The 16511-nt window shown below is 40.0% G+C and overlaps 1 protein-coding gene across 1 annotated transcript in view; it reads right to left on the bottom strand.

Moving 5' to 3' along the window:
- pdss2 (prenyl (decaprenyl) diphosphate synthase, subunit 2) overlaps positions 1-16511 on the bottom strand; it is a 215125-nt gene that overhangs the window by 30609 nt on the left and 168005 nt on the right. Inside the window, exons 5-6 of the mRNA XM_048596699.1 lie at positions 14710-14880; positions 5234-5365 (exon numbers count right to left, since the gene is read on the bottom strand). Coding sequence (XP_048452656.1) covers positions 5234-5365; positions 14710-14880 — 303 coding nt within the window. The remainder of the gene's footprint in view (positions 1-5233; positions 5366-14709; positions 14881-16511) is intronic.

Below are 16511 nucleotides of genomic sequence, written 5' to 3'. Positions count from 1 at the left end.
ATGTCCATCCTGGGCCTCCTGCAGTGCCACAACGATGCCACCCGAAGGTTGCAGGAACAGCAACTCATATTTCGCTTGGGAACCCTGCAGCCCAATGGTATCAATGTGGACTTCACAAGCTTCACAATCTCCCCTCCCCCTACCGCATCCCAAAACCAGCCCAGCTCGTCCCCGCCTCCCTTACCTGTCCTTCCTCCCACCTTTCCACTCCTCCCACCTCAAGCCCCACCCCCATCTCCTACCTACGAACCTCATTCCACCCCCTTGACCTGTCCGTCCTCCCTGGACTGACCTATCTCCTCCCTAACTCCCCACCTACACTCACCTTTCCTGGCTCCATCCCCGCCCCTTTGACCTGTCTGTCTCCTCTCCACCGATCTTCTCCTCTATGCATCTTCTATCCACCTACCCCTCTCTCCCTATTTATTTCAGAACCCCCTTCCCCTCCCCCCATTTCTGAAGAAGGGTCTAGGCCTGAAACGTCAGCCTTCCTGCTCCTCTGATGCTGCTTGGCCTGCTGTGTTCATCCAGCTCTACACCTTGTTATCTCAGATTCTCCAGCATCTGCAGTTCCTGCTATCTCTGAAGCACACACTAGTTTTATTATCTTTGCTACATATAGCAAGGTTGACCATTGCTTGAAATAAGACTAAACATTAAGCAGTCTCGCAAATAAATTCAAATAGAACAATCTAAATAAACCAGTTTCGAAAATTCCGCTACATTTCCACATATGCTGCAATTTCAAACTACTTCTCCACTTTTACAACTCAGCACTTTCTATACCATAGAATTTTGCAGCAGCAGAGTCTGCCATTTGACACAATGAAACTGTGCCAGCTCTCCCAGAGGGATATCCATTTAGCCCCATCTTTCCCCAGATTTTGATTTCTTGATTTAAGCCACCGATTCTGGCAAAATATTCCATGCCCTCTAATCTTCTTCATTTTAGTGATCATCTTAAATTTATGTCCTCCAGCAACAGATGCAAAGATCAGTGTAAATAATTTTCCCTATAAAAAATAATTCATGGGATGCAAGCATCGCTGGCTGGGTCAGCATTTATGGCCCATCTCTAGTTGTTCTTGAGAAGGTGGTGGTGCAATCCATTTGAGTCACAAGACAATATTATGCTTTGTATTGGTGTTAATAGACATTCTTACAAGAAAAAGTGACTGACATAAAAAGACTGATTCTGAGTTAGGTAGACACTGATTTCCTGAAACCATAACTTTTATTCTTGAAAAATAGCATTTTTATAAAATCTGTAAAAATACAATACAAAACATTTTGATTTAATATTACAGAATTTGCAATAAAATTCATCCTGTCTCATATCATTTTCCGTGTAACACGTTTGTAATAGACTTAATATTTGCAAAATCCGTTCCATATTAAGTATTTAGCCCAAGGCCAAAACATTTCAAATTGGAAATTACAGAAAGTACAATTGATATAAAATTCACTCCGAGATGTCTCAATACCTGGAACAATGGATGATGTTTGTGGTTGGAGAAGATCAGACATTTCAGCTCCAGGACATTTCTGGGGAGTATCCTCGCCCCAACCATTTCCAGCTGCTTTAACAACCTTCCCTCCAATATAAGATCAGCAGTTATAATGCTCACTGATGATTGCACAACATTCAGTACCATTCATAACTCTTCGGGTGCTGAAGCAGTCTATGTGCATATGCAGCAAGATCTTGACCAGGTTTGGGCTAACAAGTGGCAAGTCAGGTCATGCAATACAAGTGCAAGGTAATTACCTTCTTCAATAAGACAGAATCCCTTAACATTCAATGGAAGTACCATTGTTGAATCCCCCACGATCAAAGTCCTGGGGACTTACCATTGACTAAAACTTAAATTAGACCACTCAAATAAATAACTGTGGTGATAAGAACAGGTCAGAATACTACGGGGAATAACTCCCCAAAGCCTGTCCATCATTGACAAGGCACAAGTCAGGACTGTGATAGAATACTCCCCACCTGCCTGGATGGCAGTCAAATTAGACACCAGCCAGGACAAAGCAAACTGCTCACAACTCCAAATGTTCACTCTGTCCAATCAGTGCTCAGTAGCAGCGGTATGTACTATTTACAAATGCAACTGCAAGTTCCCATCCAAGCCTCTCACCATCCAAATGTCATTCCTTCAGTGTCGCTGTGTCAAAATCCTGGAACATCCTCCTTAATGGTATTGTCGGGGTACTTATATAAAATGGACTACAGCTGATGATGACATTCTCAAGGGCAGCTACAGATGGGTAATAAATGAAGTCCAAGCTAGTGATGTTCACATCCCACAAATTAATGAAAACTATATTTTCAATACTCCTGATTCACAACATTCATTCTTTGTAAGCACACAGCCCAAAGGGTTCTATAGCGTCCAGCCCCTCGGTGTACTATGGCCAAGAGGCCTTGCGGTGAACCTTTCTGATGTTCGTCTGCAGCAACTGCACCAAACTTCAGCCTGTCCATCAGCAGGTCGTCTTGCACCACTGTTAGGAAGGATATGTCGAACCACTCCAAGTGTTAAGACCATGCTGTATCACCTGTCGTATTACACAGAAAACCATCTTTGATCACAAGTCTGTCAGACAGTGGTCAGTGTGTAACACCTTGGAGCATGCCAGACTGCAAAACTCAGTCAAGGAAATGCTTTGCAATCAGATCTTGAGCAGACAAATTGAATCTTTCACTGAATCAATGAAAGCCCAGGTGCCATTGATGGTTGTCTCAGTGGGCATCCCTGGGTACAGTCTGTAGAGCACAAAGCCTCGTGTCACAAAGCAGTTTGGAATGAAGTTCAACAAAACCCACTGCATTTCTTTACAGACCTTCTTTGCAAATATTAATTCCACAAGGGCATGGACAACAGTCTTTTCACCCCACCCCACAGTCACCTGGACGGCAATCTATAGAGGAGAGTCCAAGCATGTTGGAAGGATCTAATGAGAAGGACCTTTCTAATCACCAGCCAAGCTACACTTTGGTGCTTGTTTGCAAGTCCTGGTGGTGATTCATTCTACCAAATTACTTTGACAGTCTGTTTGAAGAGCCATTATAAAGGATCTACCATCTCCTTTTTCCACAAGGCCTTGAGGATTATACACACTGACCACTGGATAGACTTGTGATCAAAGAAGTTTTTCTGCAAAAGGGACAGCTGATATAGCATGGTCTTACCACTTGGAGTGGTCCATAGCAATGGGTCAGACATATTCTTCATTTCACTGGGTCAGACACGTACTCTGTGTTTGTATACTGACAGCTTAAAGCAGCTGTAGACAAAGGTGGCCATTAAAATGAGGGTTATGTCGGATGCATTGTCTCTTCCTTTATCTAGGGGTTTATACATCATGTCCTTGCGAACGCAACCCATCACTGACCACCAGATAAAGCAGACGATGCTTCTGGTGGTCACCACAAGGCAGGAGTGAAGGATGGGCCAGACCTGTGTCACAAACAGCAACACCAAGAGCACCTCATCTTTGATGACCAAGTTCTTATCCACTCCTTCCATTTCTTAGTACACATCTCAGCCCTTGTGAGCTACATCCCCAGCATCTTCAGAGATTCTGAGCTGACAGTGAAAAGGGATAGAGGATGTCAGTCCAGCTCCTCAAGAACATGGTCTGGGTCTTGACTGATAATCTCCTTACTGAGCACCTGATCATTTCTACAACATGCGGTAAACTTTTGGCTTTCAAATCAGTTTAGTCAGTACCACAATATTGACAAGCTAGCTATAAACACAGGTAAGTGGACATTTAGGAGTATTCTAAATGAATGTAGCCTATGCCTGGGCAACTGTGACAACATTTCAACTGCAATACACATTAACTGCACCCCATTCACACCTGGAGCAAAATGCTCCTAATTTAATTGATTTTCCGAGTGGCAGTAAGTAGCCCTTTTCTTGAAGGCTGTTCAAATCAATATATTAACATGTCAACATACTTTGTCCCCTTCAAAGGGATTCAAAAGTAGACATCTTGTCTACATTTTGACTTCCATTTTGAGAGTAAGATTTTTTAAATAACAAGTTTGAAACATCAGTGAAAACCAAAGGAAACAAGATCCAAGTTCCTTTTGGTTTCAATAATGGGACAATGTTGAAATTTGGTTCAGGGACGACCCTTCAATTATTTGTTACTATTGCAGCAAGCCTTGTTTGATAAAGTTTTGATTGGATCATTTAATATGTTAAGGAAGTTACATCAATAAGGATTGAAAATTTATGAGGGTCAGGGTGTGGATAATTACCTGATGTCAGCTGGGACATATTCAGATTTAATCACAGAATGACACAGCACAGGAGGAGGCCATTCAGCCATCATGGCTGTGCAGACTCCTTGAAAGAGTTATCCAATTAGTCTGAACCTTTGCTCTTTCCCCATTGGCTTGTAATTTTCATGCATTCATGGATTTATGTAACTACTTAATCTGCTTCAATTGCACTTTCAAGCAGTACATTTCTAACCGTAACTTGCTGTGAAAAATTATTTCTCATTTGCCCCCTATTTTCCAGTTTCTTTAAACCCATGCATCCTGGGGAATGACTTAGCCACAACCATCCTTGCACAATTTTGTGCATACACAGGCATAACACCGACTCCAAAGTTTCCACATATTACCAAATGGCATGATATTACTGAGGTTAATATAAAGAAAAATCAGGCAGATTTCCTGTTCCTGATTGACTTTTAAAGTGTTTGTTAAGGAACTCCATCGTGAGGCTCCTCGCAGTCAAACAGCCTGTTTACCACTTACTCTCTAGGTTCTCAAGTGATGAGTGGTCATTTCAGCAAACCCACCTGTTGCCCATGTTACTGATCCACATTTAAGAGTCAGCGCCTTATGGAACGGAGAAAATTGAATGAGTGAGTGGGTTAGTCTGAACGAGTCTAATGTTTGAAAGATTCTAAAGGGACTGCATATTGTTCAATGTCCCCTACCATCGCGTTTTAAATCTTCAAGATAAGGGAAATACATTCCTGTAGCAATATATCGAGTGAATAAGGAAACAAACAGTAAAAGTTAAGAGCCAGCTAAATTCCTAACCAGAACTTCAAGCTTTAGCAGGTTTGGTCTCAGATTTGAAATAGAATTTTCAGATTTGACTTCCAGCAAGGTCTGCTGCCACTTTCTAATTAGACCTGCGTTCATAACTTTCACTTTACAGTTTGATAACATAACCTGAAAATGCCCCATGAACCATACCTTTTTAAGTTGATTAATCCAAACGTCTCGACCCGAAGCCTCCTGATGTAAGATGACTGGGGCAGAGTTCAGACAAAAAGGCATCGTGTCACAGGAGGTTTCCGCAACAAATGGCTGAAGGTCAGAGTTCAGCTACAAAGTCATAACAATAAAATGCAAATCGTGAGGATTTAAAAGAGTGAATATGACAGTTTTTCAAAAATATTATCCATCAAGAATAAAATGAAATATATAACAAAACTTCAGTCAGTCAGCAGCTCAAAACCACTACTTCGTGGTAATAAGGATTCAAACTGAAAGAATTCCATAATTGTGAACAAGATAACTGTGTCAGTGAAAATTGGTAGAGAGAATTTGTGGGGATGATTTTTGGTTTCCAGGGTCTCCTTCGATCTAAAGATTTAAGCTAGAAACTTAACTGTTCTTGAAGCAGGAATTTGTACATTCATTCTGCATCCCCATTAAAGGATATATGATGGAAATGGAATGTTGGCTAGGTAGCCGTGAATCCAACAGTTAAACAGTTTTCCTTCATTCACTGTCGTTCTTCCTCCAGTGGCTGATATTAAGCAAACTCAAAGCCTGGATTAATTAAACTCCTAACTTTTTCCACACATCAAAACTTGTATTAACAATAAGAGAAAACAGTACAATGACAGCCAAAGAAAACTTGTATACCAGCACATATTTGTACAGCAGCAACATAAATTTCCCTCCAAGGTAAACACAATCTTGACTTCTATGGAACTACATTGCCGTAGTTTCACTGTAATTGGGTCAAAATTCTGGAATTCCCTTCCTAACAACACTATGGTGCTCCTGCTCCCAACAGACAGCTAATTTGAGAACACAGCTCACTAACATCATCTCAAGGGCAACAAATGCTGACCTAGCCAGCAAGATCCACATCACTTGAACAAATGAATTAAAATTAATCTATTAAAAAAAATTGAAGAAATAAAATTCCATTTCTCCCACAATATTTTTTATCCCTCCACCCTACCACCCTACTATAAACTGTAAGGGACACAGTGGCATAGTGGTAATGTCACTGGATTAGCAATCCAGAACCCTCGGCCAATGTTTTGGGCACATGGTTTCGAATCCCATAATGGCAGATGGTGGAATTTGAATTCAGTAAAATCTGGCCCATGTCCATTGTTGATCCATGTAAAAACCCACCTGGGTCACAACTGACATTTAGGGAAGGAAATCTACCATCCTTACCTGGACTGACGCAACAGGTGACTGCAGACTCACAGCAACATGTTTGACTCTTAACTGTCCTCTAGGCAATTAGGGGGCCTAGTGAGACCCACATCCCATGAACGAATGGGAAATAAGTTCTGTCCACCTCAAAACATTATTGAACACATAGAGAAAAGAATTTGAATTTGTTTCTTTGGCTATTTGCTATTGTACAGTTGAAAGCCAGATGTGGAAAGGAGTTTTAGATGGAAAAATAAAGATTTTATTTTTTAAAAAATGGGGAATTGTACACAGCTTATTTCACTTATTTATGTGAAAGTAAGCAATGTTGCCTGTTGCCTATATTTTCTCTTTCACACGCTCACCCCAAGATGTGTCCTTGGCCCTCTCTTACCTCATTGTCTCTTGATCTCTCCATCCTTCCCACATTCCCTCCTTTTCTCCATCTCTGACAGATACAGCCAGAATCACATTATTTGCACCGGGTCTGCTGCCATCTTGGCTTGTTTCTCTCCTGTCTCTCTCTCACATACACACGCTGCAGCTACAGCTTCTCCAATCATACAGATTCCTCCTTCCCACTCTTGCTGCTCCTCTCATCAGAGTCCATTTCTGAAGGAGCAGCGAGATGTTCAGCTAGGGAATCTGTGATTAATAAAGCCAGAATACCCAGCACGGGACAGTAACATTTCCAACTGAAGGAGGAACACTTCACAGATTCGGTCTCTCTCATGCTCACTGCTCCTCTAATCAAACCCTGCATGCTTTCCCTCTCAAGAGCCTTGCCTCTGTAACGGTTCAGTCCTAGACAATGGAGGAACCGTCACATTGGTAACATTACACAGGACTGACATTCTTTGAATTTTTCCCACTTGTCTCCTTTTCTGCAGCTACTTGTGATGTTTCAAGGATTGATTTGCCCACCATCCCCAAGTATTTTGAATATGCATCACGTCTATATATAGTAGCTTCCAGTTCAAGGTCGATCAATTCTTTTGTATGGGAGGGTGCACTTCAACTTTTCTCTCACCTACCCCTGTGGTTGCATGCAGGCCAAACATGCCCTTCAGGTAATTCAGGCCTGACAAGATGCAGTGACCACAACAATGACAAAGTGCCTCCCAATACTTCCCGCAGGCATTTTTGACACCTGTATCTGCAATCTCCAATTTATAGCCTATCCTGGTTTGATTATTTTCAGAGTACTTTAAAGTCAATTTCAGTGCTTATGAATTATTACTCATTCAAATGTCCAGTCTTATAAAATTAATATCTCCCACCATTAATTTCTGTGGAAACTTAATCGTACAATTTTACGAGATTAGTGGTACAATTACCTTATTTGCATTGCAAATTGGGTCAGCCTGTCACGTCATTATTTATTAACTGCACAATCAGAATTCTAGACTGTTTGACTGATAGTTGTCAACATTTTGTAGTAAATGGATGCATTTTTGTAAGACAGACTTACCCTTTGTGTTCTCTTACTAAATGCATACCAGAGCTAAGAAGCTAAACTATCTATAAAAATTACTCATTGATTAGAAATATTAGGCTAACAACCACATGGTCAGCAGACTCAATAAGGCACACCTGATGCACTTCAACAGGGTTTGTGGTAAATTGTCATTCATTTCTTCTTAAAAATTTGAAAGCACAGTCATCCAACAATCAGACTATAAATATAATACAACATGCAATAGTAAATTCTGCTCCCATTGGTAGTCAGAAAAACACTTCTGTAATCTTTACAAGAATGAATAGGCTCTTTCTTACGGTGTAATAGAGTCTGCACTTAAATCAAAATTGCAAGTGATTCATTATTTTTGCATTGAAGTCAAACAGTGTTAGATTGCTCATATAACAATATCAACCAATTTGTTTCAGTGCAAAGGCTTACTTTGAAGGAGATGATGTTTCAGGCAAACTGTACTCCATTTCTATAAAATGTATACGCTCTCAACATATTTAGTTATCAGAAGAGAAGCAGGTAAGGGAAACAAAGAATTTTTGAGGGTTGTAAGGGTAAATTAAAATGGTAGAAGTAGAAGCCCAGTCACTGGTGAGGAGGCTTTTCAAAATCATAATTTCGAAACAAAATTAACAAGCACTTGGAAAATGTGGAATTTTGATGAATGCCAGCACATACTTGTTAAGGGCAAATCAAGTTTAACTGATATTTTGGAGTTATTTTGATAAAGCAACAGTGAGTACAGCTGAGTGTTATGTGGTTGATGTAGTGTACATAGACTTCTAAAAGGTATTTGACAAAGTGCCACAGAATAGCCTCGTGAGCAAAGTTGAGGCCCATGGAATAAAAGAGACAGTGGAAACATAGTGATTGTCAGAATACAGACTGTGGGAAGATATAAAGGATGTTCCCAGAGTCATGACAACATTTTTTTCTGTTTTTTGAACGAGATGAATTATCTAGTTTGGTGCATGGGACACAATTTCAATATTTGCAGATTACAGAGAACTTCAAAGGTATTGAGAACTGTGAAGGGTAGTGACAAAGTTCAAGAGGAAGCCTGAACAGGCTGATGGAATCTGCAGAAAACTGCCAGATAAAATTTAATGTGGAGAAGTGTGAAGTGATTCACTTTGTAAGGAGAATGAGCAGACGCAAGGTAAAACAAAGGGCACAATTCTAAAGGGAATTGTGGGGCAGACAGACCTGGGTGTATATGTGCACGAGTCACTAAAGGTGGCAGGGCAATTTGAGAAAGTGACTCAAAAAGCAAACAGGATTTTAACCTTTATAAATAGTGCAAGAGCAAGGAAATTATGATGAATCTACATAAATTCCTGGATCAGCATCAACTGAAGCACTGTGTCCAATTTTGGACACCACACTTGAATGTAAAAGCATTAGAGAGAGCGCAGCAAAGAATGGCTCCAGAGATGAAGTACTTGAGTTAAATGGACAAACTGGAGAAATTGGGGCTGTTCTCTTTAGAGAAGAGAATATTAAGATATCTGATGGAGAAGTTCAAAGTCAGGCAGAGTCTGAACACAGGAACTGGAGAAGATATTCTCTTATTTATAAGGAGAAACTGTCCCTGTTAGGAGAAGGGCTGAGAACCAGAGGGAAACAATTTAAGGTATTTGGCAAAGGAAATGACGGTGACACGGGGAAAAGTCTCTTTATCCGGTGAGTAATTAGAATTTCAATGCTCTGCTGGAGGGTCAGATGAACACAGACTAAACTGAAGCTTTCAAGGGCAAAGAGAATGATTATGTTAATAAAAAAGTGCGGGGCTGTAGGAGAATGGCATGGGTGTAGGCCTAGGTGTGTCATTCTTCCATGGACATGGTAGGCCAAATAGTTTCTTTCTGTGCTGTAACCATTTGGAAATTTTATAAATAATAAAGCGCAATATGGATTTTCACTAGAGATGGGTTTAAAAAAAGTGGATTTAGAATGCTTTTCTCAACTCTTGTTCTTTTGCTTGTTAATAGATCAAGAATCATGTGAAAGCAAAGGTGCTAATCCTTGGTAAGTATCTGTTATTTATTCAATTAGCAATATTTTATGAATAAGCCTGTGCGGCCCCCAATATAATCGATGTCAGGTAGTAAAACTTTTAAGTGTGTGCAGTCATATCAAGCACAAAAAATAAAAATGTTTGTTAAACACTACAAAGTTAAGAGCTCAATTGAGGCCTATTGGCAATCCTCAAGACTATTCTCTCCTAAACCTAACAAAATAAGGAAATTCCATTCAGGCAGCCAGATGTAAACTATGTATTTATTTACACCAAGGGAATTAGACTAGTATAATTTGTAATATTGTACCTAATAAATTCATACAATGTTCTCATAATGCAGGACGGAATTTGTTCTAGTTTATTCAAAGTATCTAAAACAGTTTTCTTCTGCTAAAGTGCATTGCATACGGAACAGAACAAACTTATTTAGGCCATTATTCCTGGTACCAATAGGGTAGGCCAAGCACAACTTAGCATGCTTGTCCGGAAAAAAAAGTCTTGCTCTATATTGCGACAGCTGCTACTTTGCTTAAATAGAAAGCTGTCCTTGAAGTCAAGAAAGTGTAATACTTGTCAGAAACTCTTTATGGGAGGTAGCCAATAATTTACTAAATAGAATTCAGTCCTTATAAACAAATATCACTAATGGGCAAAGTGGAACACAGTAGGGGTACATCCGAAATAGAATGATAAATTACAGATGGATATTGTGTAAACGCAAAGTGCATAACGTCACTTGGCCTTAAGAGGAGCTTTGACCATTCAGCATGCATCCTTAACAGTACAAGGGATTCGATGATTAATGGAGGAGTGGATGGCTTCAACTCTAAGTTCTAATTCTCTGATCCATAACAAGTAGGAGCTGAAAAATAAGTAAATTAACAAACCCAACAAAATATAAGCGACAGAACATTTTATTAGCATGAATTCTCAATGCCGGAATAAATTATGCTAATAGAATAAGTGATTAATCTGACACTGTATAATAAAGAGTCATGTGTAAGAACATAACTAGTTAGAAATTACCATATTTGTTCACATCATTACAAGATTAGACAGTATTTCATCCCAATAAGTTTTACTTTGAATAAACAAAGTCAAGTAATAGGAGAAATTGCCTGGTTGCTCATCAATTCTGGCACAACTCCTTCAAAGGCTGCTTATAGTAACACACTGATACTAAAAAGCAACTGGCAAGTCAGCCATCTTAAATTACAGCAAAATTATACTGCATTTGAGACGGTGCAACCGATTGACAAAACAAAGCTAATGCTGTAACTCTGAATCTGTCACTGAATTCTCAGGTTACTGAAGCAATACTTAGAGAATATGGAAAGATCTATCCTCAAATATCAAGAAAGAAACAACATTTTTGATCACAATCTACCATGCTTTCATGACAGTTCTGCTTTTAAGGTTGATCTCATTAATTATACTTACTGGGTTCTTAGCTAAGAGACCTAAAATTGAATCAGAGAATTAACTGTTTTTGTTACTCTTGGAGACTAAATTCACTTACACCCTGCCAAATCTCCTGAAGGAGGGAAAAGGGAAAATGTGCTTTTTCTCCCCCTATTCATTAATGGAACGTGGTGTAGCTGACTAGGCCAACATTTACTGCCTATCCCTAACTGCGCTGGAGAAGGTGGTGGTGAGCTGCCTTATTGATCTACTGCAGTCCTTGGGGTGTAGGGTTATGTATAACGCTGTTAGAAAAGCGACAGTGAGGAATGGTTATATAGTTCCAAGTGATGGTGCTCTAAGTATCTACTGCCTTTGTCCTTCTTGATGGTAGAGCACATGGGTCTGGAATCTGCTGTCAAAGGAGCCAGGATGAATTACCGCAATGCATCTTGGAGATGGTAAAAACTGCTGCCTCAGCATGCCAGTGCTGACGTAAGTGTATGTTGAGGGTAATGGAAGATGGTTGGGTCTAGGACATGACCCTGAGGAGCTCACAAAGTGATGTCCAGTGGCTGAGATGGTTGACTTACAACAATCACTTTCCTTTATGGTTGAGGTACGACTTCAAATAGCAAGAGTTCCACTCATCCCCCAAACTCCCAATGATTCCAGTTTCACGAAATTTCCTTGATGCCACACTCGGGTAAATATAGCCTTGATGTCAAAGGTCACTTCACTCAGCTCACCTGTGGAATTCAATTCTTTTGTCAATGTTTGAACCAAGATTTTAATGGTGTCCGGAGCCGAGTGGCCCTGAGAGAACCCAAACTGAGTGTCAATGAGCAGGTTATTCCTTTGCAAGCGCTGTTTAATAGCGCTATTAAGGATACCTTCCATCACATTATTGATGATCAAGAGTAGACTGATGGGACGATAATTGGCCGGGTTGGATTTGTCCTGCTTTTTGTGTACAGGACATTCCTGGACAGTTTTCCAAAATTCCGGGTGAAAAACACTGTTATGGCTGCACTGGAACAGCATGGCTAGGGGCATAGTGACTTCTGGAGCACATGCCTTTAGTATTATTGCTTAAATATTGCGGCTTCCAGTGCCCTCAGTTGTTTCTAGATATCATATGGAGTAAATCAACTTGGTGAAAGACTAGTATCTGTGATGCAGGGGCCCTCAGGAGGCTGAGATGGATTATTCACTTGACAATTCATGCTGAAGGTGGATACAAATGTTCTAATCTCATCCCTTGTACAGATTTGCTGGGCTCTTCCTTCATTGAAGATGCAGATATTTGTGGGGTGTCCATTTTCCATCAGTTGTATAATTTTCCGCCACCATTCATGATTGGATGTGGCAGGATTGCTGAGTTTAAATTTAATCCACAGTTTGTGGGATTGGTCAGCCCTGTCTATTTGCTCATGCCAAACAATACGCTGTGTTGTAGCTTCTCCAGGTGCAGACCTCATTTTTAATTATTTCTGCTGTTGCTCCTTGCATGCTCTCCTGCAATCGTTATTGAACTAGGGTTGATGGTAATAGTAGCGTGAGGTATATGGTGGGCCATCAGGTTACAGATTGTGGTTGAACACAGCTCTGCTAATCCTGGTGTCCCACAACACTTCACAGATGCTCAGTTTTAAGTTGATGGATCGGTTCTAAGTTGGTCCTGTTTAACACAATGGTAGCACCACTTGACACAATGAAGGATATCGTCCACACGAAGGTGAGACTTTGTGCCTACAGTGCCTGCACACTGGTCACTCCTCCTGGCACAATCATTGACAGATGCATCTGTGATAAGCAGACTGGTGAGGAGGTAGTAATGTACACTTTTCCATCTTGTAGGTTTCCTCACCACCTGCTGCAAACCTAGACGAGCAGCTACGTCTTTTAGGTCTTTACTAGCTCACTCAGTAGGATGCTGCTGAGCAAGCTTTGGTGACGGACATCAAGATAACCCACCCAGGTAACATTCTATGTCCTTGCCACACTCAGTGCTTCCTCCAAGTGCTCTCAGTGCTTCCTAACATGCAGGAGGACTGATTCACCAGCAGAAGGGGATGTCAACGAGCAGTAGATGGTAATCAGCAGGCAGTTTCCTTCCTGATTGTGGCACCATCTCTGGTGGGTCTGGTCTGTCAGTGGGACAAGACACACCCAGGGATGACGATAGTGTTGTCTGGGACATAGCCACACCCACTGAATCAGTGCCAGGCTGTTGTTTGGCTGGCCTATAGGACAGCTCTTACAAACCCCCAGATTTTAGTAAACTTTGTTGACAGGGCTGAACTTGCTACTGTTCTGCTGCCTATGTTGATGTTGGGTGGTCTATCCAGTTCCATACCTTCATGTAGATTTTGTAGCACTATGGTTAAACTGAGCATAGAGCATAGTTAGGGGTCAACTGTCTGGAGTTAGATGTAGGCCAGACCAGTTAAGATTTTCTTCCCTAAAGGATGGCAGACCCGATAAGCTGCACTGTACAAGTGTATGATAACAGTGAACCAGATGTGTTTTTCCAACAATTGGCAATGGCTACATGATCACGATTCTAGATTTTTACCGAAATCAATTTTCACCATCTTCCATGGTGGGATTCAAACGCTAGGACTGTGGATTATTAATCCAATGATAATACCACTATGCAGTGCCTCCCCGGAAACTGCTCGAGAACAAATTTCCTTGAGTCAATCTTGCATCAACATCAATTACAAGAATTGGAAGGCTCCAAAAGTTAAACGTTTATTATGTGGATCAATGATGTGCAAATGTAGTCAATCGGATATTCATTGGTTACTTTTGGAACTTTTCTTTAAATACAAAAGGAATATTCCTCATGATGGGATGATGAAGCTTACACAGAAAGCACAATGAGTTAATCCAATCATTTTCCATTGTGCCCCGGAGGGTAAGGTAGATTATACTGGAGTGACAGCATGGGAATATTAATAGCATAAATAATAATTAACTGCGGTCACAGATACACTTAGAGGGAGATTTTGTCCAGTTGTGGTTTTAGTGTCAATCTGTACTGTAACTAATCTTTTAAATACAATTTCCTCTGGCGGTCTCAGTTTCTGTTTGGGAGAGTTGCTGAACATCCGAGAAAATTTCAACATCTATGATGATTGAGAGGGTCATTCTGCTTCAGCTTGAAGACATTACTATTAAAATTAATACATGCTGTATTGAAAAGAACATTCAGACTTGCAAACTTCCACCAGAGACAAGCACTTGGGTGAACTTATTTACAGTCTGTTGCATTCCAAAATCACTACTCTGACCAATTTCCATCCTTACTTAAATATTCATGTTTGTACCAGTTCATCTATCTTAATCAAATTGTGGAAAGCTGCTTACTTTGTGAGCTAAAGACATGTGTTTTCCATACTGAAATGCCATTTCTTGAACTTCCGTGTCATGATTCGCCAGTTGCATTGCACCTTGACAACTCTTCGCCAGCAAAGCACCATGGGATAAAAATATCCGCTTCTCCCAGTTAGTCATCAGGATGTCATCAGTAACTTTCTCCTAAGAGTAAAAACATAACATGGAATCATGAATAATAAATGGACCTCAGATGTAACTGTACATTGTGGAGCAGTACTTGTCTTAATAACCTATCGAAAGTGAACCACCAGTAATAAAAGCAGAAACAAAACTAAGCAAATCTGCAAAAAAAAACCATAATCAGTCACAATTTCAAAACAAATGTTGATGGATAGCTTAATTTTTGAATTATTTCAATTGCAAAGAGAAACCAATTTGGTTTCATCATTTAAATGTTAGAAAGTTCAGTTACTGATGTCGAACTGAACCATGTATCATTTATGAGGTAATCACTAGTTCCTTGATCCTCGTGCTTTCATCAAATGGTTCATTTACTTGAGGCTTAAAAAATTACATGCCCTAGTAACTGAACAATTAATAGCTGCTGACAACAAGATCATCAGAAGTTGAAAAACAAAATGCAGTTACTTTAGTATGGCCATCTAAAGTATTTCCTTTCTCTGAATATTGAAAATTTCTCTCCATATTAGCAGCTTGTACTAGTGGTCTCACATTTTAAAAACAAACCTAGTTGATTTGAATAGCAAGGAATCAAAGAAAATACTAACTTCCTAAACTATTTTGCTTTGTTGGTCTGTATTTTGCATACATAATGCAATGGCAGAGTAAATGCAAGGAGGTCTACTTGATAGACCAAGTGAAAGTACATCCTTATCAAACTGTAAAACTGCTGCTCGGGCAGTATCTGTGGAAAGAAAAACAGAGTTAATGTTTCGGGTCCACTGGACTTGAAACATTAGCTCTGTTTTTCTCTCCACAGATGCTGTCAGACCTGCTGAATTTCTCCAGCACTTTCTGTTTTTGTTTCAACTCTCCAGCATTGGCAGTTCTTTATTTTGATTTCATGTAAAACGGCTGTGATATAGCTCTTGCAGTGGTGTCCCTAGGTTCGGGTGTCTCATAACATGTTGAGCAGGTTGTTTAAAATATCTAAAACCATACTCCTAGTCTCTATAATGTTGGCTGCCTGATCTTAGTAGGTTGTTTGCAGCAGCAAAGATTTAGCTGAGAAAATCATGTTCCTCGAGAAACAGATTACAATTATCAGTTTGGGACTACCTTTCTAATCACACATTTTGATTTGTTCTTCCAGATGTATTTACACCCACCCAGTTTGGAATTCTAATAGGAAGAAAACTGGAAGAAAGAAGAATGCAATGAAAAAGTTTGCTCCACTTATATTAGTGAACATTTTGGAGTGCTGATTATCTTTTTAAAGTATCATTATAACACGGCAGCAATTTAGGTTTTATGAGATTTTTGTCTTCCTGAAGACACAGCGCCAGAAATACGAATCCAGAGAATAGCCTTCGTACAACAGAGTATGGCACAGTGTATCGTTACTGCAGTGTGATGCCCAAAACTGAATCCAATAGCTCAAATGGGGTCTCAAGCACAAATATTGCACCCTCACATTTGAAATCCAATCTCTCTTCAGGTAAAAAGGCTGCATTCCATTAGGTTTACTCTATGATCATTTTTACAACATAATAAAGTAATTTACTTTCTTATTATTTATGCTTTGGATGTACTGTGCAACAGTATCCAATTAAGTAATCGGAAGATGGAAGCCATTGATTTCAGTCCCCACT

This window comes from Rhincodon typus, chromosome 5 (genome assembly GCF_021869965.1).
Source record: "Rhincodon typus isolate 14 chromosome 5, sRhiTyp1.1, whole genome shotgun sequence".
In the NCBI taxonomy this organism is placed as follows: Eukaryota; Metazoa; Chordata; class Chondrichthyes; order Orectolobiformes; family Rhincodontidae; genus Rhincodon; species Rhincodon typus.
Note: the sequence above shows the minus strand (reverse complement) of the source record. Positions and strands in the feature narration are given on the sequence as shown.